Source organism: Fomitiporia mediterranea (genome assembly GCF_000271605.1).
Source record: "Fomitiporia mediterranea MF3/22 unplaced genomic scaffold FOMMEscaffold_1, whole genome shotgun sequence".
Lineage (NCBI taxonomy): Eukaryota > Fungi > Basidiomycota > Agaricomycetes > Hymenochaetales > Hymenochaetaceae > Fomitiporia > Fomitiporia mediterranea.
The window spans coordinates 9,212,722-9,235,244 of record NW_006760386.1 but is presented as its reverse complement, the minus strand read 5'-3'; the positions used below and the strand labels follow the sequence as shown (position 1 = coordinate 9,235,244).

The 22,523-nt window shown below is 42.5% G+C and overlaps 4 protein-coding genes across 4 annotated transcripts; 3 read left to right on the top strand and 1 right to left on the bottom strand.

Annotated features, from left to right (window-relative positions):
* Positions 1-3,368: 3,368 nt before the first annotated feature.
* On the top strand, positions 3,369-5,628 carry FOMMEDRAFT_151443 (uncharacterized protein; the record flags this gene model as incomplete). Its single annotated transcript, XM_007262463.1, has 3 exons — positions 3,369-3,434; positions 3,754-4,002; positions 4,066-5,628. 3 exons carry the CDS (start codon positions 3,369-3,371, stop codon positions 5,626-5,628), a joined length of 1,878 nt encoding a protein of 625 aa, XP_007262525.1.
* A 164-nt stretch (positions 5,629-5,792) lies between these two features.
* Positions 5,793-6,574, top strand: FOMMEDRAFT_72947 (winged helix DNA-binding domain-containing protein; the record flags this gene model as incomplete). The annotated part of the gene is made up of 4 exons (XM_007262462.1): positions 5,793-5,851; positions 5,965-6,031; positions 6,101-6,154; positions 6,236-6,574. Coding segments are annotated over 4 exons (519 nt in total), but the record flags the coding sequence as incomplete, so codon positions are not given.
* A 2,805-nt stretch (positions 6,575-9,379) lies between these two features.
* Positions 9,380-10,840, bottom strand: FOMMEDRAFT_165121 (uncharacterized protein). Its single transcript, XM_007262461.1, has 6 exons — positions 10,743-10,840; positions 10,634-10,674; positions 10,540-10,579; positions 10,411-10,481; positions 10,013-10,349; positions 9,380-9,748 (listed from the first exon to the last, which is right to left on the bottom strand). The coding sequence occupies exons 1-6, from the start codon at positions 10,833-10,835 to the stop codon at positions 9,647-9,649; spliced, it is 684 nt and encodes a 227-aa protein (XP_007262523.1). The 5' UTR covers positions 10,836-10,840; the 3' UTR covers positions 9,380-9,646.
* Positions 10,841-11,244: 404 nt separating this feature from the next.
* On the top strand, positions 11,245-12,841 carry FOMMEDRAFT_25593 (uncharacterized protein; the record flags this gene model as incomplete). The annotated part of the gene is made up of 5 exons (XM_007262460.1): positions 11,245-11,336; positions 11,478-11,499; positions 11,603-11,678; positions 11,842-12,514; positions 12,595-12,841. The coding sequence occupies 5 exons, from the start codon at positions 11,245-11,247 to the stop codon at positions 12,839-12,841; spliced, it is 1,110 nt and encodes a 369-aa protein (XP_007262522.1).
* Between the last annotated feature and the right edge of the window lie 9,682 nt (positions 12,842-22,523).

The following is a 22,523-nucleotide window of genomic DNA, read 5'->3' as shown; positions in this document are numbered from 1 at the left end:
CACAAGAGAATTCTAATCACCCTTAGTTTACTCAACTACTAACTAGGATAACCTAGTACTTGAGTAAGGGGTCAGGGGAAAAGAATTTTCTTTACCTAGTAATCAATACTGTCTTTTATAGGGTAGTACATGTGTAGATACATGAGGAGGAAGTGTAACTAACTACAATAAGAATATATGTACTTGTGGGTCCTACTGTACAATGATCTGACACAATCAGTAATGTAGTAGTAATAAAATACAAACTAGTAAATCAAATCCTTACACTAGGTCTGCTCACAACTACTAATCTAGTAGGACAGTAGGGGTGACAGTCAGTGTAAGAGGGTCTATGTTTACACTACAAAGGAATTGGCACTAAACTAAAAGGGGTAATGAATAGAAGAAGGGTGGCAAAAGTTTAAAAGGGTTTAGAAAGTTTAAAATTTAAAAATGTAAAAGGGTCAGGACAAAGAAAAGAGATTAACACAATAGTGAGTACTAATGCCTAAAATGTAGAAAAGTTATAGAGTAGTAATGAGTAGTCTTAATCTGATGTCAGTAACAGTATAGAGGGGACCTAAAGGCTTAGTAAGGAGACCCAGGCTACAACTATCCTATACAACAGAAATATGGAACACAAACACTAGAACATAGTCAGAACTTGTAGAACAGACAGAGAGAGAGAGTGAGACAAGAGTAGAGTATATAGAGTGAGCCTAAGAGTACAGGACTATCTAGAGTAGACAAGATCAAGACTACAGGACCAGTCTGATCTCATACACCTATATATACTAAACTACACAAGAGTACTCAGAGAGTATGAGCCACTAAGAATGATAAGCTACAAAGAATGAAAAAAAGGAAGGTCAAAGATAAAGGTACAAAGAATGAAGGGATAGACAAAGGGTAAGAGACTATAGAATGAACAAAGAATGAAGGGGTGGTCAAAGGAATAGAATGATAAAGTAAGGAGGGGTAGTAGTAAGAGTCAGTACACATATAGTCTATAGACAGTACTCCTAAGGGACAGAAGTCCTGAGTTCTGGTACAGAAGAGTGTAGAACCCTTAGAACTGAAAGTACAAGAGTAGAGAACTGTAACATTACCCTTTGTCTATCCCTTCATTCTTTGTACCTTTATCTTTGACCTTCCTTTCTTTCATTCTTTATGGCTCATCATTCTTAGTAGCTCACTATTCTCTGAGTACTCTTGTATAGTTTAGTATATATAAGTATACAAGATTAGACTAGTCCTGTAGTCTTAATCTTGTCTACTCTAGATAGTCCTATACTCTTAGACTTACTCTATATACTCTACTCTTGTCTTACTCTCTCTCTCTGTCAGTTTTACAAGTTCTGACTACATTCTAGTACTTACATTCTGTATTTCTGTTGTGTAGAATAGCTGTAGCCTGAGTCTCCTTACTAAGCCTTTAGGTCCCCTCTATACTGTTGCTGACAGATAACCTATCTGTAGTTGTAGATTATAGTTTTTAGTAACAGTTTCTATTACAGCTACAATGTAAACAATTGATTATTGTAAGTATATTATGTAATACATATCAAATTGGACTCAGATTATTATTATTACATTACACCTTTGTACAGAGTCTGACAAGACAATATATGTACATGTAGGCTTTATAATCAAATATAACAACTTACAATATGTAAAAATATGTGTCTTAGTAATAAATTCCAATCCATTTTTGTGTTTGTTTTGGTAATAAAGTAAAACATATTATTAAGGTACTTACAAGGTTTCACAAGTCATTTGTATAATAACTTCTATTACTGTCACCTATTTGCTCTACAAACAGTTATATTAATTAAGCTGATACATTATTCTTCTCAGACTCCTTGTATAAAAGTCAATTCAAAGAGCTTTACATTTCTTAATAATACTATTTAGATATAATAATGTAATAGAAAATTGTGGAAGGCATAGAAGTAGGGCCTGTGTATACAAGTATCCCTGTGTTTTAGTGCAAATGTTAAGAAACCATAGGATAACCTCTATGGTTTATTTCTCGTTGCCAATTTCTATTCAGTTAATACAATGTTCTAAGCAGACTGATATTAATCAATAATTATATTGATTGAATATGTGAATGTGTCCGTACTTATCAACTTGCACATTGCCATGTCTCTGAAATGTGAAGATAACTTAGACAAACAAATGTGCATGAGAGGGCGCTAGTCTGTGTCAGGGAAGCGTTTAAATACTTAAATACTCCGAGTTGTTGAGCCTGACTTAGGAGACGCGTTAGGAGTTGTCGAACCACAAGGATTGCAGCATTGTACCAATAGCCTTCAGCCAATGAGACAGACAAAGGAAATTAACTCGTGGTCGAGCCTTCCTTCCACCAGGGTCCCATAGGCGAAATTGAACAAAGAGGAGAAGCAATTGTCGATGTCACACTCATTGATACTCATAGACGATTGACGGGTCCGGGGGTTGGTTGCTTCTGAACTATCCTTAACTGGACAATCAGGGGGCTAATGGAAAGACTATCCCGGCGCAATATATGTCCCAGGTACTCGGCGGTTTTTCGAGGTGCCGGATCAAAGTCCAGAATTAAGCTCGAAAAAAACTCGTTTTATTTGTATGACTTATGTGGTGTCGAACAAGCAGGGAAGCACATCATTCATATGTGGTGATCGAGACAGGCCTCCTAAAACTGGAAAAAAGAGTGCGATGGCTTCGTTAATCGAGATACCGTTCAAGTTTTGATGACGCATTATTTACATATGAGGTGCGATGTATCTCGGTCATATTTAGGTTGGGATGATGGGATACTATGCCGTGATATAGCGCTGAAGGTGTTCTTGGATTGACTTGGTAGCAGACTTGTGCATCACCCTGTGAGGAATGCGCCAACGGGATGGAGAAACTTTGAAATGCTGATACGCTAATCGTACTTGCTGACTCCGGGTGCAGTAGAATTATTGAAGAAGGTCAGGATCCCACTGGGATGCGCATGGTCAATTCAGTGTGCGCGTAATATTTGCTGAGGGAGTCCGCTGTTCCGGCAAGTTGCATAAGATTGTCGGGCTAGGACCGTTCGGGGATTGAGAACAGGGATTGTATATGCTGGTCGTGAGCGAGAGATGGCGAATTATAGACGCGAAAAATGATTAGATTCTGGGGTGCGATGGCGGTGCTGGCGTCGTTTGCCACTAGCTTGGCCCAGGAGAAGAGAATTTCATTTAAATAGACATTTTCTAGGCACGAAAAGTGATGCGTTGGAGAGGAGGGGCGTTCGACGCGCTGCTAGTTCGACGCGTGTATGGAGAGTTTGGACGCGTTGTGGATCATAAGCTTCGCGGTGAAAAATGAATTTGTATTTGTGTTTGCCATGAGGGATGCGAAGGGGTGGGGGGGAAATGGATCGAGATGCATATTTGCGTTATCAGTCGGGTGCGTCAGGTGGTGACCTTGGTGATATCGGGGTCGGTTTTTTGTGTATTTTACGAGTATTTTTTTATTTGGCAGAAAGCCAAACGGGGATGGGAGAGAATTTGTAAGCGAGCGGGCGGTGATGTGCTGCTGCGATTGGAGGGGGTGACTGGGGGATGCACGTTATGTAATGAATTGTATTATTGCGTGGTATACTTCTTGAGTTGGATAGCCGGGAGAGGAGGACTCTGTTTTCTCTGTGCTGTGACTGAGCCCGTCCCTCTTTTCAGTTCTCGTTCTCTCTTCGCTAAGCCATCTCGGTTTGGCCCCGTCATTCCTTCTCTCCTCATCGTCCAGCCCTGACGTACAAAGGACGCCCATTCCTCATATCTTGCTCTCTTGCTCTCTCCTCTCTCCGCCGACAAAGGTCATCTCCCCTCCGAAGTACACTCGGACTTATTCGCGGAGAACACTCCAGCATCGCCATTCTATTGCGCTCTGTCATTCTCGCTTTCCGTGCAATACACTTCTCCTGCTAGCTCCAGTTCGGTCACCAAGCACCACCAAGACGGCCCTGCTGCCCTGTTCTCACAGTGCCAAAACGCGTTCCGTGTATTGCCGGTCGGTCCCCAGCGCGACGCGTACGGCCACCTCCAACATCGCGATTTGCGTTGTGTGCTATAGCTTCTATCTCTCTTGATATTATCAGCGTCGCTCAGCGAGCATCTGTTCTCGATGGACGTCGACCAGGCACAGCACTCCCATTCGCCTTTTCCGTCCCCAGACCAGCACTTCTCGCCTCAGCTGCACCAGCAGTCTCAACAGCAGCAACACAGCGGACAAGGCCAGTCGTCACCATCTCAGCAGCAAACGCAACAACCGTCACCAGATTCACCGTCCCAATCACTATCTCAGTTGGGACCAGGGGGTCAGGGTCAGGCCGCCCAGGGTCAAAACCAGTGGTCCGCCGCGCACAACCAGCATCCGCACCCGCATCTGCTCCCGATTTCAGTCCCAGTCGCGGGCGCCATATCCGCCGTCTCCGCCTCCCCTACCTCCTATTCTCCCGCCTCCGCCCATCCTACGGACGGGTATCCCTTTTACTCGCAGCAGCCGCAGTCTCAATCTCAGCCGCAGCCGCCCCAGGTTCCTGGTGCGGACGGAGGGCACCACGGACACGGCCAGACTCACGCCCAGCAGGGCATGGAACGCTCTGCATCTCTTTCCTTGAACATCTCGAGTTTGAGTGTCCAGAGTCCTGCGAACCTTTCACCGCTGACGCCCAGTCCTCACCCGAGTACAGCGAGTACTGTGCAGACGCTGAGCCCTGTTACCCCACTCAGTCCTTCCACTACCCCGCACGCACAGCACTATCAGACGCATACGTCTCATAGTAATAGACAGGACCATCAAGGCAACATGTTTGCGTATGCTCCTCCTAATGAGGGAACATATAATACAGTGGGCGCATATTCTACCAGTGCAGCCGTGCCCCTTCCTGCATATGCTCGCGCTCCAAGTTCGCGTTCCTCTTCCGCGGCATCTACGGCTGCCCTCTCGACCAAATCGTCCATCCCGCGGAAGCGCTCGTTTGCAAACGCATCTTCGCTACCTGTCACGACACTGGAAGTCGGTGAGCCCGGGACGGTACCTGGCTATAATCCTGCACTTGGCCAGAGCACGCATGAGCTTACGCCTGCAAACTTCGAGGACGTCGATGTTGATTTATATTCTGGCTCCGCAGGAATGGAAGGTCTTGAGGGACGAAGTGGAGGCAGTCCAGGTGATCCTGCGGACAGCTCCAGCGGTGACGGCGATGAGGACCCGTTCAAGTCGCTTTCGCTCGGCGTCGGATCCGGCGGCCACGCCAACTCGGGGCTTTCTGCCCTGTCGATCCCGTCGCACGGAGGCGGTTACGGCCCCGCGTCGGCGAAGACAACAGGGACGAATAACTTCGTCACGAAGCTTTATCAGTGCGTATCTTCGATCCAATTTAAGAAGTCATTAGTCTGTTTATTGACGGCTCCTTCTTCTCCGTGCTTCTTTCACTCTAATCTACCTCTCCTTGGCCTTGTGTGCTGGTCGGTATTTGTGACATGCCATGACGTCCTGCACTTCGCGATCGCTGTTTCCCACCATCAACCCTCCCAATATGGGTCCGTGAACCGCGTTCCTCTCCGCGTCCGTTCTGTGCCTTGCGACTCATCGGACTATGTCGCTGAATTTTGTCCATCCCGCGCCGTCTAATACCGGTCAAACGCACATGAAAACCGTTGTGTGAAACATGACCTACTGCGGGCTGAAATTTTTCGCGTTCGCGTGAATGGCCGCTGAACACGGATGTCCATGTGGACACTTGAATCTGTCGTGCACCGGTGGCTGTGACACGATTGCCATATTGCGACGCATATAGGATGATCAACGATCCGAAGTCTGCAATGTTCATCCAGTGGACCGAGCTCGGAACCAGGTGTGTATACTTGTCAAGATGCTTTTTTTTTTCTTTTCACTCGACGTTCCGCTTTCTGTGCCCTTGTTTTAAGAGACCTGAGAACTTATTTGTAATCTCTCGAATTTTTTCAGCTTCGTTGTGTCAAATGTCGGCGAGTTCAGTCGGACAATATTGGGAACTCATTTCAAGCACAATAACGTAAGTACGATTCCATTGGAAGAGAAAGAAATTTTAGCGTTTTGATGTTTGACCTTTTGTGTTTGACAGTTCTCAAGCTTCGTTCGGCAGTTGAATATGTACGGCTTCCACAAGATAAACCGGGTGAGCATTCCATTCCCCTGCACCTTATTTTTAGAATAAGGGTTTTTGTAATGTGATCGCTGATGTGCACAGGGCCGTCAGACCCCGCGCGGAACCCGTGCTACATCTGGCTCTGGGCAGGGTAATGGCCCAGGATCCGCGGAGCAGCAAGTCTGGGAGTTCTCACACCACAAGTTCCTGCGAGGGCGCCCGGACCTGCTTGATGAGATTAAGCGTAAGGCGCTCGACCCCGACCCGGCGGTGAAGCAACGTGTCGAACTTCCGGGCGAGTTGGCCGCGCAGCTCAACCAGATGCGGGACAACAACCGCCGAGTGGTGCGCGCGCTCGAATGGGAGAGAGCTAAGGTGAATAGACTCGTCGGCGTAGTGAGGGACTTGAATGAAGTTATTGGAAGAGCGTTTCCTGGTAGTGGTAAGTGACCCCCGTAACGACGGCTGGTACTTTGCAGGACGTTTCGTTGACGATCGATTTATTTAGTTGTGCCGTTTCCTCCGGAGTTGTGGGAGACTCCTGAGAACAACCCGCCCATATTCATTACGTCGCCCACTGCTGCTAGTCCGGGTCCCGGCTCTGCAAGAGGGTATGGCAGCGTAAATGGCGCAAGCACCAACGGAATGTCGCTTCCCAGCGCGTTCCAGGGCTTATCGCCATTCAGCCCCGGATCGAGTCCTACTGGAAGCGAATTTACGCACCAGGGACAGCAGCAACATGGCCACTACGGGCATGCAATGCACCACACGCATCATACGCATCCCCATCTTAACAGGGCGCACAGTATGCAGAATATGCAGTACGATACATCGTTCACTGCGCCGTCGCCTGTTAATGGCGGACCGCGTTATGATGACACAATGGAACTTGACGCGACCCAGGCCACTTCAGGGACAATGGGCGCAGGGGAAAGGAAGCGGCAACGCACAGGGCCAGTGCTTGTTAGCTCAATAGAAGGGAAGCGGCTGAGTCGCGCACGAAGTGACAGTGCGCCGCTTGGATACAGCCCGTGGGCGGCTAACTCGACCCTTCCTGGTAGTAGCGCTGCCGGACGTCCGAGGAGTGGCAGCGGTCTTTCACAAATAAATACTCGAATGACTCAGACGTCGAGTGGGATATCCACTGGAAGGAGAGATGACTTGATGGTGAACATCAGCGGCGTGGGGAACGGCAAAGGCGCGGGGCAGGGACAGCAAGGGCAAAGTCAAAGTGCGACCAGCCCGCTTGTTCCGAAGTCAGGCGGGTGACGATGCACTCGTCCATGCTTGACTACAGTCCACCCCCTATACTAACCGAGGCTGTATTTCTTCTCACTTCTATTGGACACTACATTCCTCTCTTCTCTTGTCCCTCCACTCCGTGCGGGATTCCTTAAGCGGGACGGCTTACCCTTTGTGCTATCATTCCAACTAACTTCCAAACCGGACGTTATTCCACTCCTTAGACATTCACTTATTCACTCCTTGGACACTCACTTTCCTTATCATTTGTCTTTCTTTGGTGTGCTGTCATCTTCACTCTTTTGCTGACTGACTCCTCGTCTCGATTTGATTTCACTTATTCGATCCTTTTGTGTGACTAGTTGATTTTGATTTGCTTCTTGATCTACTGACACCTTGGTTGACAGAAATTTCTCCATTAACCCACGCATTCACCGTCGTCACTTCTTTCCCGTCCGTCTTGATTTTTCAGACATACAACAACACCAAAAAATCATCCCAAAACTGTCGCAAATGCCACAACGCTTGTTGTGGAGCCTCTCCCGTCGTAGAGGCTGAGACGACGGACTACTTGAATAGACTTTTCACTGATCATGCTTATTTGTGATTTGGACATACATTTTTTATTGAAATATGTATCAAGAATCCTCCCCCTCTTGTGCGCCGCCTTCTCACTGCCTCTGCCGTACCCAGTGCCGCTGCCCTTCTTCGAGATCAGCTGATGGAGACAACTGTGTCGTGATGGATTGGGTGGTCGTCTTCTTTCGTAGAGACTCAGGCAATATCTAGTCCAGATGATGGATGCCCGGAGATTACTATCAACGGTGTTTAAAGTGTCGACCATCAATCATTGAAGATCGGTCAAGAAGCAAGATGCTCGGGAGCCGTGATCTACAGTACGACAAATGCTGTATCGTCGTCGCGGTACGGAGCAATCTTCGCGATCAGGCTTTGTGCATGCAAACGGCGTCCTAACGGCCTCGGTGTCATTGGCTTCTTCTCTACCTTACTGCTGCGCGAACAACGCTTCATCTCCACATCCCCTTATTCATCAAAAACCCGATTGGCTGAGGATGGTTCGTGGCGCAAAGTTCGTCTTACGTGTTTAGTACGAACGACCGACCGATCGCCTCTCCAGGTTCAATTCTATTCATCTCCATCTCTCCAACCTACCTGTCTATTTATCCGGGCATTCACTATCATCCTGAATTTGTTAGATCTGTAACACCACCCCCACCTCTACTCCACATTCATCACCCTTTGCCCTTCTCTTCCGTTACTTCACCGCTTCTCATCTTTGTCCTGTATCTCCTGTGCGTCTTCCAATGGGCGTATTTCGACTAACTGGGTGACGATGCCCTCGTTCGGTCGGCCACCTCACAATGTGACCCTCCTCACCGTTCCATTGGCCCGAAGGTACAACGGTGGTGACGATCGTGGCAGACCGAACATCTCGGATCCCATTCTGCGTAGTCTCGGACTAATTTCGATCGCCGTGTCGTCGTACCTGACACTTGGCTTCTCTCAGAAGATCAGGAACCAAAGTGTCGAGTTTGAGAACGGAGGAACCAGCTCAGAATGTAGACTACTACGTCCCAGGTCTTTTTTCAATGTACACTCGGGGTGATAAAACCATAACCTTACCCAGTAACAACACTTTTCTCATCATCATCATTACCATCATCATCCTCTTCATCATTTCTCACTTCACTTCAATGTTTCATTCGCCTACCTACCTCAATTGCTTACATCATTTCTTTCTTTCGAGTTAGTCAGTCTTCTCTTTCTTCTGTACGGATGCTTATACATTTGTTGATGTCGATACGTTCTCTGTTTCACTCTGTTCATTATTTCTTCCCATTTCATTTTCTCTGTTCTCTGGTGTGTACATTGCTTTGCAACTTGGTACTTGGCAAATTTAGTGTCAATCAATGTCAATCAACTACTTTGGCTTGTGTTTGGAAGGCCTACAGTTACACCATCGGAGAAACACAGACAAACAAGAGACAAATAGGGTACATAAAACGAAACACTACATTCGTCTATGATCCTCGGAAAGAAATATTACACGAACACAGAAGTTAGAAATTTTTGCTGATGTAGTACTGAGTCAGATGGGTCAGGCGTTACGAAATCGAGTTTCAGGTGAATTGGAAAAACGGACAGGTTGAGGACGGAGTATAGTACAGCGTAAGAACGGAATACATATAACAGATCAATTACTGAGACCTAGCTCCTGGGTTCCGGTGCCCGCCTGACATGTCCTTGAGTTGTTTTTGCTCATCGTCCGTTTGTCCCCGCGGCTGCTCCCGCTGCGTAATCCCGTTCACGTTCGTGTGACAGTGAATGGTCGTGGTCCCGCTCGGCGATTGGTATATCGTCCTTTGAGATTGAGTTATTGGTTATGCAATGAGTTTTGGGCGCCCGTTCCCGGGAGATTTAAGGCGACGGAGAAGATTAACAATATCGGGCAACAGTGATTGGTGTTTGGCGCGCAATGAAGAACGCATATGGATGAGAAACATAAAGTAAGACCGAAAAGCGCCCCGGCGTTCGGTAGTTTAATATTCGGAGGATCGAAAATAGCGGCGAAACATTTCAATGTGAGTGTTTAAGAGCAATAAAAAGGGTGTAATGAGAACTTACGTCCAGCATTTCTTCATCGGCGGGATGGTCGTCCCGTTCACGGAACTCGCGTGTACGCGTTCGACCATTTACTGTGGCTGCATGTGAGTATCCGTCACTAACTGCGGTTCCGTTTAGTGGTGCAGCATCTATAATTTGACCTTCGTGCTGGCCTGGGTGATCAGGTGGTGGCACGTAGCCGGAGGGACCGTAGTGATCTGGGTACATTTGTTCGGTGCCACCACTGCTCGAAGGATGAGGAGCCGGTATGGATACCGGTACGTCCTCCATTTGGTGGAGGATGTTGACGAGAGTAGGTTGTGAGGGTGCGACGATTTGCATTGCGTCTAACAGAAGGCTGGGAGTGCATGAGTTAGCTCATTATGGTGATTAGATTGAGATAGATGATCTGTACGAACTCGTTTTCTGCTTGAACCGCTTTCAGACGTGTGTTTGCAACTTCGAGCTCTCTGCGCAGTTCTTCGCGCTTCTGATAATATAATGACTATTTCATTAAGATTATCTTGTGCGATTAATGGGCGGCATACCGCTGTGACGGTATCATAGGTTTCTTTCAGAACAAAGAACCTAGTGCCACACTGAATTTCTACTAAGTAGAACGGAGATGATCTGTTAACTCACTTTGATTTATACGAGTTGCCTCTCGGTGCTGCGTTTGAGAGCTGCGGTGATGGTGGTCAGTACATGGCGCTGCCACAGGAGTCGTATGAGGAGAGTTTGGCCAACGAACTTTGAATTTTCCGAGGCCCTCCATATCATGGCGAGAGGAGCGAGATGGAGTAGACTGAGCTGATGCTGGTGGTGCCGTTACTGAGTCGGCCATCGTCGTTGTTGAGTGTGCGCCGCAAGTGCGCGATTGCCAGTGACGGGCTCAGTGGCAGTGGCACACCGCCGATCTTCGTCACGCGATTCACGGTCCCGTGTTCCCGACCCGAAAGAGAACTTAGAAGAGCCAGCGCGGCCTCGACGCGTCACTCTCGCCTTGCTCTCACTGGATTGCAGCGTTTATCATGGCGCTTTTCAATGGAATAGGTATGATAAATGACGTGTTCGTATCAGTGCTACACCTAATGCTCTACGAAACCTCGTGTTCTAGCGTCGTTCAGCCCTTCGGTGCCGTCCACAATAAAGGACTTGTGGGGTGAGCCAAATTCTCAACATTTCGTTATGCCCAAATCTTTACTAAATCCCGCAACATGTTTTGTTTCTGGTAATTTATCTCCCAGCTGCACATGGTGGCATCGTTGCTGAAACACGGAGAGAAGGGCAACTCTCACAGTGGACCTTCTGCAGCGGCATTTTCGACTCATACCTCGGAAAGTGCGTAAGCGATGGAACGGAAGCTGTGATACTTGCATGCATGCCTGTATGCGTTATGTTTCGCGCTCAGGCACAAATGCGAAACATACATATTCGGAACGTATATGTCACTGACACTTTTTTTGTCTTCACTTTTCATATGTAGATTTGCAGAACGGCCTATCGTGGTAGGTCTTATGAGCGGGCACTCGGAAATGCTCCCCAATGCGTGCCTTTGTCTCGTCTAATTATGCTTTGTGTGTCAAGTTGAAACCTTTCCTTGATTTTCAGGTCTTCCACACAGATTGGATTCTTGCCACAGCCACAGCCGGGTTTGCGCTACCGCTGGCGAAATATGTACTTGACGGTCAGTGAATGTTCTGTCCTTAGTGCTGGAATTTGTGCTGCTAAGCTCTCAGCAGCGACGCAGCTGCGCAGTATGAGTATCGTGTCTCAGCTGGAGACCCTACCTTCTTTTTTTGTCATAATTTTCCTTCACTAATATTTATCACGACCATTTTGCTTCACAGAGAAATTCAAATTATCGGCCGAACAGAGTGATCCGTTCCGAGAGTCCCTGGGGTCGCACTGTTACGGCAAGTCCCGTGATGGTTCGGAGATAAACGCTGAGATCGGCTGCCCTGCAAGAATCAAGGACCCTGTTGTAATCGACTCCTCCCTGTCCATGCGGCTCGCAATCACCACGGATGGAAATTGTTGCAAAAAGCGCCCACATGAATTGTCACCTGAGGCGTGCGAAGAGCTGCAAAACCGATTGGTCAAGAAGGCCAAGGTCCAATCTGTTCCTGCAAATAGACCTACCACTCGAGCCCGCTTCCGCTTTCCTGGAACTATAACGCCTGCGCGAACTTCTGCACCACTCAGCCCACGAGAGAATCGTACTAATATTTCCTCGGCAGCTTCTCCTCCATTCTCTAAGGCGCTCAACAGTTGCAAGACGCTCAATTTCGCTGGCAAACAATCTGATAACCATGAATTTGGTACTCCAGGATCGATAATCTCGACTGCTTGTAAAATGGATCATGATCGTCCAGAGGTGTGCGAAAAACTAGACTGCAATGGTCAAGGCCGAAATTGCACTATGGGGCGCGACGTGGAGAGTTTGAGTTCGAGCCCCGACGGATCGTCATCGCAATTATCTTCTGGTCTACCCTTCGGCCCCGAAACTGTCCCTGATCAAGAGTACGCCTCGTGTTTTTCAAAGCCTCTGGACTGGTCTTTCGATCAGCTTCATTAACTCAATGGATTCGTCGAAATTCTAGGGCATCTGCAGTGCAGAATATTTGGTTAACCCTCATCCAGGACTCCACCTATGCGAAGATATCGGACACCAACGAGCCCAACGCCATACCAACCATCCGAGTATCGGACGCGCTAAACGTTTTGAAGAGATTAAACGCAGATCTTCCAAGCGATGATTACGACGATGTCACGTTCTTCGCCAACGGACGCGAATATAGCGGAAGAAAGTTTGCGGTTGACAAAGATGATAGGAGGAAGACGATGTAAAGACAGTATGCGACTGCACTGACCCTTTTGTCTTCAATGGCTGCATTGTCTTTACGTCGAGATTACTCTTGCTGTTTGTCGCCCTTGATCGTGATGGCTACATCCTCATTTCTCTGTTCATTGATTGCGTTGTTGGTCTTGCCTTTGTCTAATCCTTGTCAGTGCCCATTGTCAATGACAGCAAGCCAGTTTATTACTGCATAATTGCCGGCTCCAAAAGCAATCGGAAGCCCGTTCAAAGCAACACCTCTCAATCTCTGTATCCTAAGAGTTTTTGAGCTCAGGTGAACTGGAATTACATGAGCCTCCGAACAGAAGAGGCATAGAAGATACGGATGTGCTTTACAAAGAACGCTAATCGATCGTGGAGCCTGCTACCTGATCACTGTTGCGGGAGTAGAAAAAATTCATCCGCACGAGTACGACTACTGTATTTCACCCAGAAACACTCACTTTAAGGGTATTTGCAGTCTATAATTACTAAAACTCATTATTATTTCACAAAAAAAATACTATTAGAAAGGTCTTCATATTAGCTACAAAACATATGTTTTAATTATTTGTAAAATTAAAAAATAAATATTTTATTGAATTTACGCATGAAGGACTCAAAACTGAGCGTTCAACGTGATTCACCAGGAAACACACACTCGTGGGAAACTAAACTTAGAGAAATTCGCGCGTGCATTCACTCAGTACACAGACTCGACTTCAATCCTATCCAGACCAATTTACTTTGGTCTGGGCAGAAATAAAGGTAAGTACAGTCTATTAGTCATATACACTCTATTAATTAATAGAATATATGGTCCTTTATACAGGAACAGGCTTGTTGTGATGACTTAGAGTCTCTTGCCTATGTTCTAATGTCTGCTTCTTACTCTCCTCTACCTCTTGTTTTCCTCCTCCTCTGCTTCCAGAATTCATTACACTTATTATAATTATTAAAGAATAATAAAGTAACTTACTTTTTAATAATCATTCCAACTTTTTCTTTAAAAAGTTTTTGAGTTAAAGGAATAGCTCTAGAAGAAAGAGATTTGGTCCAATCTTTTAAAATAGTTTCTTAGGATGAAGATAAAAGTTGAAGAGACAAATGAGAATTAAAACAATTAGAAATGCCTTTAAGTCTTCTATTGATGGAAAATCTTGAAACACCAAATTGCTTTATAGTAACTGATTTAGAAAGAATAAATCTAGCAGAATTTGTTAGCAACAGTATAGAGGGGACCCAAAGGCTCAGCAAGGGGACCCAGGCTACAACTATCCTACACAACAGAAATACAGAACATGAGCACTAGAATGTAGTCAGAACTTGTAGAACAGGCAGAGAGAGAGAGTGAGACAAGAGTAGAGTATATAGAGTAAGTCTAAGAGTACAGGACTATCTAGAGTAGACAAGATCAAGACTACAGGACCAGTCTGATCTCATACACCTATATATACTAAACTACACAAGAGCACTCAGGGAGTATGAGCCACTAAGAATGATAAGTCACAAAGAATGAAAGAAAGGAAGGTCAAAGATAAAGGTACAAAGAATGAAGGGATAGACAAAGAGTAAGAGACTATAGAATGAACAAAGAATGAAGGGGTGGTCAAAGGAATGGAATGATGAAGTAAGGAAGAGTAGTGGCAAGAGTCAGCACACATATAGTTCATAGATGGTGCCTCTGAGGGATGGAAATCCTGAGTTCTAGTACAGAAGGGTGTAGAACCCTTAGAACTAAAGATATAAGAGTAAAGAATTGTAACATTACTCTCCCTCTAAAACCAATTGTCCTGATTAGTGAACATTGGACTCAGTCAGCAGTTCAGGCATAGGTTGGAATGGTAGGGCTTGGAAATCTGTAAGGCTGAGTTTGTACAGAGTACTAGGATGAAGCTGATAGAAATCTCAGATTGTTTTAAGAGTATAAGTAAGGTTCTTAGTAGGTTCCCAAGTGTGCTCCTTAACTAGGTACCCTTTCTAGTGAACAAGGAATTTGAGTTTTCTGTGTAGCAGCTTAGTATTTACTATGTACTCTACTTTATATTCTGGTTCAGAGCTAATAAGTTCTGGTAGAGGTAGAGAGGGTCTTTATTGTAAAGGAAAACTAGGATTATAGTACTAAGACAACAAAACCTTATTAAACACTGAGTGTATGTGCTTCTATGTTACTAGAAGTTGGAGTTTGTAGGTAGAGACACTAACCTTCTTTTCAATGATGAAGGGTCTGAAGCACTTGTTGTCCAACTTCTTCATTAGATGATCTGAGGTTAGATTAGTAGCTTCTAGCATAACCTTGTTACTAGGCTGGTAATCCTTGACTGTAGACCTCTTCCAATTATAGTTCTACTTTATAACCTGTACTACCTTCTCTAAAAGAGCTTGTGTGTCCTCCCTGGTTCTGTGTATCTGTTCTACAAAGTCTGTTACAGATTCAGAACTACTGTTCTGGTTCAGAACTGTCCCCTAGTATGGATGTCTCTCATAATTAAGAAAGAACAGGGACTGTCCTGTTACAGAGTGTTACTAGTTATTGTGTACAAATTCTGTTAGAGCTAACCATTCAGACCAATCTGATTACTGATGATTAATGAACATTTAGAGGTAGAGCTTAATCTCCTGATTGACTCACTCAGTTTGACTATCAGTCTGTAGGTAATATATAGTAGAAGGGTTCCCTTAAATTCTGAGAAGTACATACAAGTCCTACATGAATTTTAACTCAAATTGTAGTCTGTAATCATGAATGAGCTTCTAAGAGAGTCTGTATAACTAGAAGACATGATCCTAATAGATACACACTATACTTTCAAAAGTGAGTTCTGTTCAGGTCAGAACTATGTAGGCTTGCTTAGAGAATCAGTTGACAATCACACAGATAGTATTGTAACCCTAAGACTCAGGTAGCTTACTAATCAGATCTACTGAGACTTCTTCCTAAGAGTAATTTAGGATCCAATGTAAATGTAAGAGAGTCTGAACCCTTGTCTAGTAGGCCTTAGTTTGTTAGTATGTATTACAACTAGTCACATACTTTAGGATTTCCCTCTACATTCCTAACTACTAGTAGTTCTGAGTAATGAGTTCCTGTGTTTTGTGTTGGCCTAAATGTTCTACAGTCAGATTGTTGTAATAAGCTCAGACAATGTCCTCCTACAGCTTCTGATCCTTTAGAATGTACAGTCAGCCTTCCTAGTAAACCTGTCTATCCTTATCCTCCTCCTAATCCCTAGCCTACTTCTCTAACTGCTTTACTACAACCTAGTCCTATGTGTGTTTCAGAGCTTACTGTATACAGGTGACAAAGTTAACATCCTTAGATTCAAGTTGGATCTCTCAGATTGTCTTGGACACAAAACAGGAATTGTCTAGGAGAACAAGATTTTTGTTATCATTCTCCCCTCTTTCATAACCTACTTGTCTTAAGAGTAAATCAGCTTTTGTCATTTGTGTTCTGGGTTTGTGAGTTAGTACAAAGTCATAGTTCTACAGTTCTAACATTCAGTAGACTTAGTAGTAGTTGAGCTTCTAAGGTGCCTGGAAGTATTAGAGATTAAGGTGATCACTCTAAATCTCAAACTTTTGTACAGTACTAAGGAGATATTAACACTACTCTTCTAGAGAACAGACAATTGTAAGGAGTTCCTTATTATAGATAGGGTAGTTCTGTTCTGTTGTAGAGAGGGATTCTAATCAGAATACTATTAGACACTACCTTCTGTCAATGAACTAGAACAGTACTGCTCCATTTGCAAAGTCAGAAGAGTTGGCTTTAACTCAGAACTTGTCTGTAACTGTTGGAACTACTAATACAGACTTACTAGTAATAGTCTGCTTAAGGGACTCAAACACAGACTACTACTAATCATCCTATTACTAAGGAACATCCTTACTAGTAAGATTGTGAAGGGGCTAGGCAATAGTACTAAAGCCTTAAATGAAGTATTAGTAGTAGTTTACAAACCTAAGGAACACTTAGACCTGTTTCAGGTTTCAAGGTTGTAGCTAGTTCTAAACTGTAGTTACTTTTGCTAGATCTATACAGACCTCTCCTCCACCAATTACAAAGCCTAGATAATCTACTGACTCCTACACAAAAGAGTACTTTACTTCTTAGAGAAACAGTTTATTATCTTAGAGCTGTTGTAGAACTACTCAGATTAGTCAGTAATAGTGCTTAACTGTCTAAGTGAAGATCAGAATATTGTCTAGATATACACTAACATGCTCTGAGTCAATCAGGTCCACAAGGATGTGATTCATGAATGACTAGAATGTTACAGGTGAGTTGGTTAGTCTGAAAAACATTACAGTTGGTTTGTACAATCTGTAATTAGTTTAGAATACAGCCTTCCACTCATCTCTGTCTCAGATCTGAATATTATTATATCCTTATCAAACATCCAACTTAGTAAAAACCCTGGATGTATGTGTCTTATTAATGAGCTCCTGAATCAGAGAGAGTAGGTACTTGTTTTTGACAGTACTCTTATTAAGACAATAATAATCCTAGACTAGGTAGAGCTTCCTATCTTTCTTTTTGACAAAGAAGAAAGGGGAGGCTATAAAGGACTTTAAGGGTTAGATCTGGCTGTTCTAAAGATTTTCCTGAAGGAACTTGTTAAGTGCCTCCTACTTGTCTCTGTTGAGTAGGTAGACCTTACAATCCTTAGGTTGGAAACCCTTGTTCAATTCAATTGTATGGTCCTAGGGACAGTGTTTAGAAAGCTAGTCAAATTCCTCTTTACTAAAGACTTTAGGGAACTCTTAGACAAAATCTGGCAGGCTGGGTCTACATACATTCTAGAGTAGAGTTGTTCTGAGAGGGTTTCAGACTGGTTCTGTCTTGAACATTCTTTAGATCAACTCTGTTCTACCTTGACTAGAATATGTATCCACATATCTATCCTAGTCAAAGAAGAACAACTAGTTACCTTTATTAGAACTGTTAGTAACATTGGAAGCATCTGTATTCACTCAGAACAGTAGTATAAGGTAGCTGTAAGACTCAGGACACTAATTAAACACAAGTGTCTACTCTAACTAGTCAATAGTAGGGTTGTAAGCCTTGAGCCATTCAAATCCAATAAAGACATCTGTCTTTCTAAGGTTAGTGACTCTAAACTCAATACTTTCCTTATAATCCTAAATAGTCATCTGTAGTTGGACAAACTTAGTAATCCAACCATTCCAGTTCAGGGTTCTGTCTACATTGTATACTAGGATTAGAAGTAGAATGTATTGAGTAGGGAGGTAGTGTTCCTACACAAAAGCCTTATTAATGTATGAACTAGTGTATTTACTGTCTACTAGAGCTATTATTCAGATCTGGGGGGATTCTGAGAAGGGAGCTAAGAGGACAGGAACCTGGAGCTAGTGTCTGGAACATTCTCAGATGAACTACTACTTGTTCTGAAGGGAACATACAGCTTACACAGTCTTGTTGTCTAAGAGGGTAAGTATATACACTAACATTTCCTTATTAACCTCTCTCTTTCAACAAGGACAGACTCATGTCCTTAGCTGTGAACTTAGCTGAGACTATCCCTACTTAATACTATAGACAAACTACTAAGTAGTAAACAGGGCTAAGTAGTGTTCTAGACATTCTAAGATTTTGGAACACAGAAGTAGTAGGTCAGATTGTGTGGATTTAGACTCAGATAAAGTACAAAGAGAAGAATCAAAAGAATCAGAAGAAATAGGAGAACTATCTACTTTTGTTTTCAACTTTTTTCTTTCTAATAAATAATTTTGTTGATTTATTTTTTCTACTTTTTCTACTTTTTATACTTTTCTTACTTTATTTACTTCTAATCCTACAGTGTCCATTAAATCAAAAGTGGCCATTAAAAAATCTGAGTCATAGCCCTTTAGTATTGTATTCACTGTTAGGCCTCTACAAAATCCTAGAGTACATAGTTAGGGTCTAGGAGTTCTAAGGTGACTTCTAGATTTGTAGAAAAGGCTTCTTACTACAAATTCTGCTTGTCACTCATTATTACTCTAATGACCTGACAGATATACTATTACTTCTACAGACAGTCCTTAATCTAGTACTCTGACTTTCTGTAAGCAAAGTATACTCCTCACTTTTAGGCTTCTCTAATATTCATTAGAACAGATTAATTATAAATTACAGACAGATTAATCTAAGGGCTTAGAACTGTCAGAGCTAGACACATGTGTAAGTGTTCTGTATAGACTTAACACATCCAAGCCACAGTTTGGTTGAAGGAAATGGCACACATCTTCCACTCAGTATAAGTGACCAGTTCTAGCATTATTCTAAGAATCTTATTAACTAGTTCTAGGTGAAGAGCTTTTTCAAGCATTCTGATAAGGATATTATCAAACCTGAGTACAAATCCTGCCTTCCAGGCTAGGATATTAAACTCCTGAAAGAAGGTATTAGTAGAATGTTTGCCCTGTCACAGAGACACAAGCTTGTTCTACACATTATACTTCTCATTTGGATTGATAAAAGAAGTACAGAGCTGCCTTATAAATTCTGAATACAACTCATTGTTCTAAAGTCAGATCAGGCTTCTGATCTAATAGCCTTCAATCTAGTTCTAAGCTCAGGTGGCTGTATTACCTTCCTTTATGAAGGAGAGGACAAATAGGATACAATCAAGATCTGAGGATAGATTAGTTAAAGTAGTAGTCATGTATAGTTTGACTTGGTACTAGAAGTCCTTAAAGTGCTACCTATTAAAGTCTGAAAGGCAGGCTACATACACTTTCTTTCTAGAACAGGTTGTAACTTCTGGAACAACTAGAATGTGTTCTAAAGGGGCTGGGGGCATGTAGTTAGTAAAGGCCTCTTAGATAGAGGTCTACATGTATTGAGCTAGTTTTACTTGTAACTGCTGATCTGGCAGGACAGTAGGGGTGGCAGTCAGTGTAGGAGAGTCCATGTTTACACTACAAAGGAATCAATACTAAACTAAAAGGGGTAATGAATAGAAGAAGGGTGGTAAAAGTTTAAAAGGGTTTAGAAAGTTTAAAGTTTAAAGATGCATGAAAGAATTGCCCAAGAATAGAGTTGTAGTGGAGATTAGAGCCACATTGTGCTCCACTTCTATATGTATCTACAGAAGCATGAACACAGTTGGAGTTATACTGTGTTTCACCAGTTTGTGCTCAGTTACCAGTTAATGCTCAGTTGTACAATACCCCCCTCAATTCTTAGTAAAATTTCTTGAAATTTTACATACAGGTAGCCTACAGTAGATATAACTTAAATACGAAATTTGAGCAAAAAACAATGAGTTGAAGCTGAGATATTAGTGTTGGAATGTTAGAATTTTGATGATCAGTACTGATTTAGTGAACAGAAAGTTTTCCCACACACAACACATTTAATATTAATTTAAGGAGACACTATTTGTAGCTGAAATTTTTAGAATAAGTACTATATTATATGTAGTCACTATGTATTTTATAATATAATTAATAGTTAAGTATTAAGCTACTTATTAAGAATACGATTTTAAGTCCGATTTTACTATTTTCTATAATACAGAATTTATAGTTATAACTTACGAATTTTTTATTACAATAATTACTATTATAACTATATATAAAAATTTGGTACTAGTATTCTTTACATATTTTCTATAATATTCTATAATTTTAAGAGAAAATACTAAGAATTAAAATTATCATAATTAAATCAAAACTATATATATAAAAAGTACTATAATCTACTATATTACTTATTAGTACAATTTTTATAGTTAAAAAAATTGTAAAACATATGTATGTTAGAGGTTATATGTTTCAGTATTAAGTGATCACCATAGCAACTGGCATAGTACAGAAAAAAAAGAAGAGAAGTTTTTTTCTTCTTCTTTACATTCATTATTATCTTCTCTTCCCTTCAAAATCCTTTATTCTTCTTTACTTCTTATAGCTAGAAAGCTTTCTAAATCCTCTTCTATTACTAGTAGTAAAGCCCTCTCTGATATAGAGGAGGCTAAGCTAAGTCAAGCTGTTTAAGCAGTTTTAGTATCTAGTACTTATCCTAATTCTGTTATGATTCTCTACTCTTGTACCTTCAGTTCCAAGGGTTCTACACCCTTCTGTACCAGAACTCAGGATTTCTGTCCCTCAGGGATACTGTCTATAGACTATATGTATGCTGACTCTTACTACTACTCTTCCTTACTTTATCATTCCATTCCTTTGACCACCCCTTCATTCTTTGTTCATTCTATAGTCTCTTACCCTTTGTCCATCCCTTCATTCTTTGCACCTTTATCTTTAACCTTCCTTTCTTTCATTCTTTGTGGCTTATCATTCTTTGTGGCTCATGCTCCCTGAGTGCTCTTGTGTAGTTTAGTATATATAGGTGTACAAGATCAGACTGGTCCTGTAGTCTTGATCTTGTTTACTCTAGGTAGTCCTGTACTCTTAGGCTTACTCTATATACTCTACTCTTGTCTTACTCTCTCTCTCTACCTGTTCTGCAAGTTCTAACTATGTTCTAGTACTTGCATTCTGTATTTCTGTTGTGTAGAATAGTTGTAGCCTGGGTCCCCTTACTGAGCCTTCAGGTCCCCTCTATACTGTTGCTGACATCAGATCAAGACTACTCATTACTACCCTACAACTCTCCTACATTTCAGACATTAGTACTCACTGTTACATTAATCTCTTTTCTTTGTCCTGACCCTTTTACATGTTAATGGCTTTCTGAAGGGTGTTGGAAATATTATCTTTCTTGCTCATAGTCCTTCTGTTCTAGCCATCTGCTTCAGAGATTAATATTGCTAGTTCACTTTTTACAGTAAGTTAATCTGGAAGAAGCTTACATTAATCTTGGTAAAAATCGGAGCAGTTGCTTGTAGGCAACTGTCAAACTGTCATGAGCTGCCACTGTGTATCCAAGGTTTGAATACAGTAAACAGAAGTTTGTTTACTCCACTCAATACAGTATGTCCTATTCATATAAAACTGGTATTCTAACACAGGGCAGAACTTAACTTACAGATGTGTCTATACAGGACATTGCCTCTACATATGTAACAATAGCAGATACAAAATTGTACAATCTGGGGGGAACAGACACTGTACAGTGTTTATGGCTGAGTATATGTAATGTAAGGTAAGGAAAGTATAAACTCAACATAGTATGTCACATCAGTCACAGCACAGCCACTTTCCCATTAGGAAGGACCCTGATGGCAAAAATCGAGCAGTAGACATTAACATTTTTTTAGCACTTGTAAATACAAAAAAAAATATAGATTATGGTTTTACAGCTTAGCCAGAATACTAGCTGGAAGGATTCTATGGCTATAGTATTTCTTATTTGCCCATTAAGCCTGTACTCCTGTCAACCCCTTTCTATATATATCCATGAACTGAGCAGACTGGTTACAAATTTACAATACCTACAAAACATATAATAAATCAATTTTGTAAGAAAGAAAGATTTAAAGTACTTACTTTTGAAAGAAATCAAGAGGAATAGAATCAAAGCATGTTTGAACATGCTTTTCCATTTGAGCTTTAATAGTAGGGGCAGGCATCATCTGGTAGTTGAATTTAGTATAACCCTAGCACTGTTCAATGAAGTTCAATTCACAATAGAATTTAGGATAAAAAACTGCCTTGTGTTCATAGCCTTCTACCAATTCTTCAATTGCAAACTTTTGAGCTTGAAAATCTGGCTAGTTAAACAGA

Bases quoted from the DNA above. Each gene is read 5' to 3' on its own strand.
- FOMMEDRAFT_165121 (XM_007262461.1), bottom strand. From the start codon at position 10,835: ATGGCCGACTCAGTAACGGCACCACCAGCATCAGCTCAGTCTACTCCA. The intron at 10,482-10,539 runs GTATGCCGCCCA...TTATATTATCAG, and splicing joins CCTATGATACCGTCACAGCG to AAGCGCGAAGAACTGCGCAG. The intron at 9,749-10,012 runs GTAAGTTCTCAT...TCAATCTCAAAG, and splicing joins CCGATGAAGAAATGCTGGAC to GACGATATACCAATCGCCGA.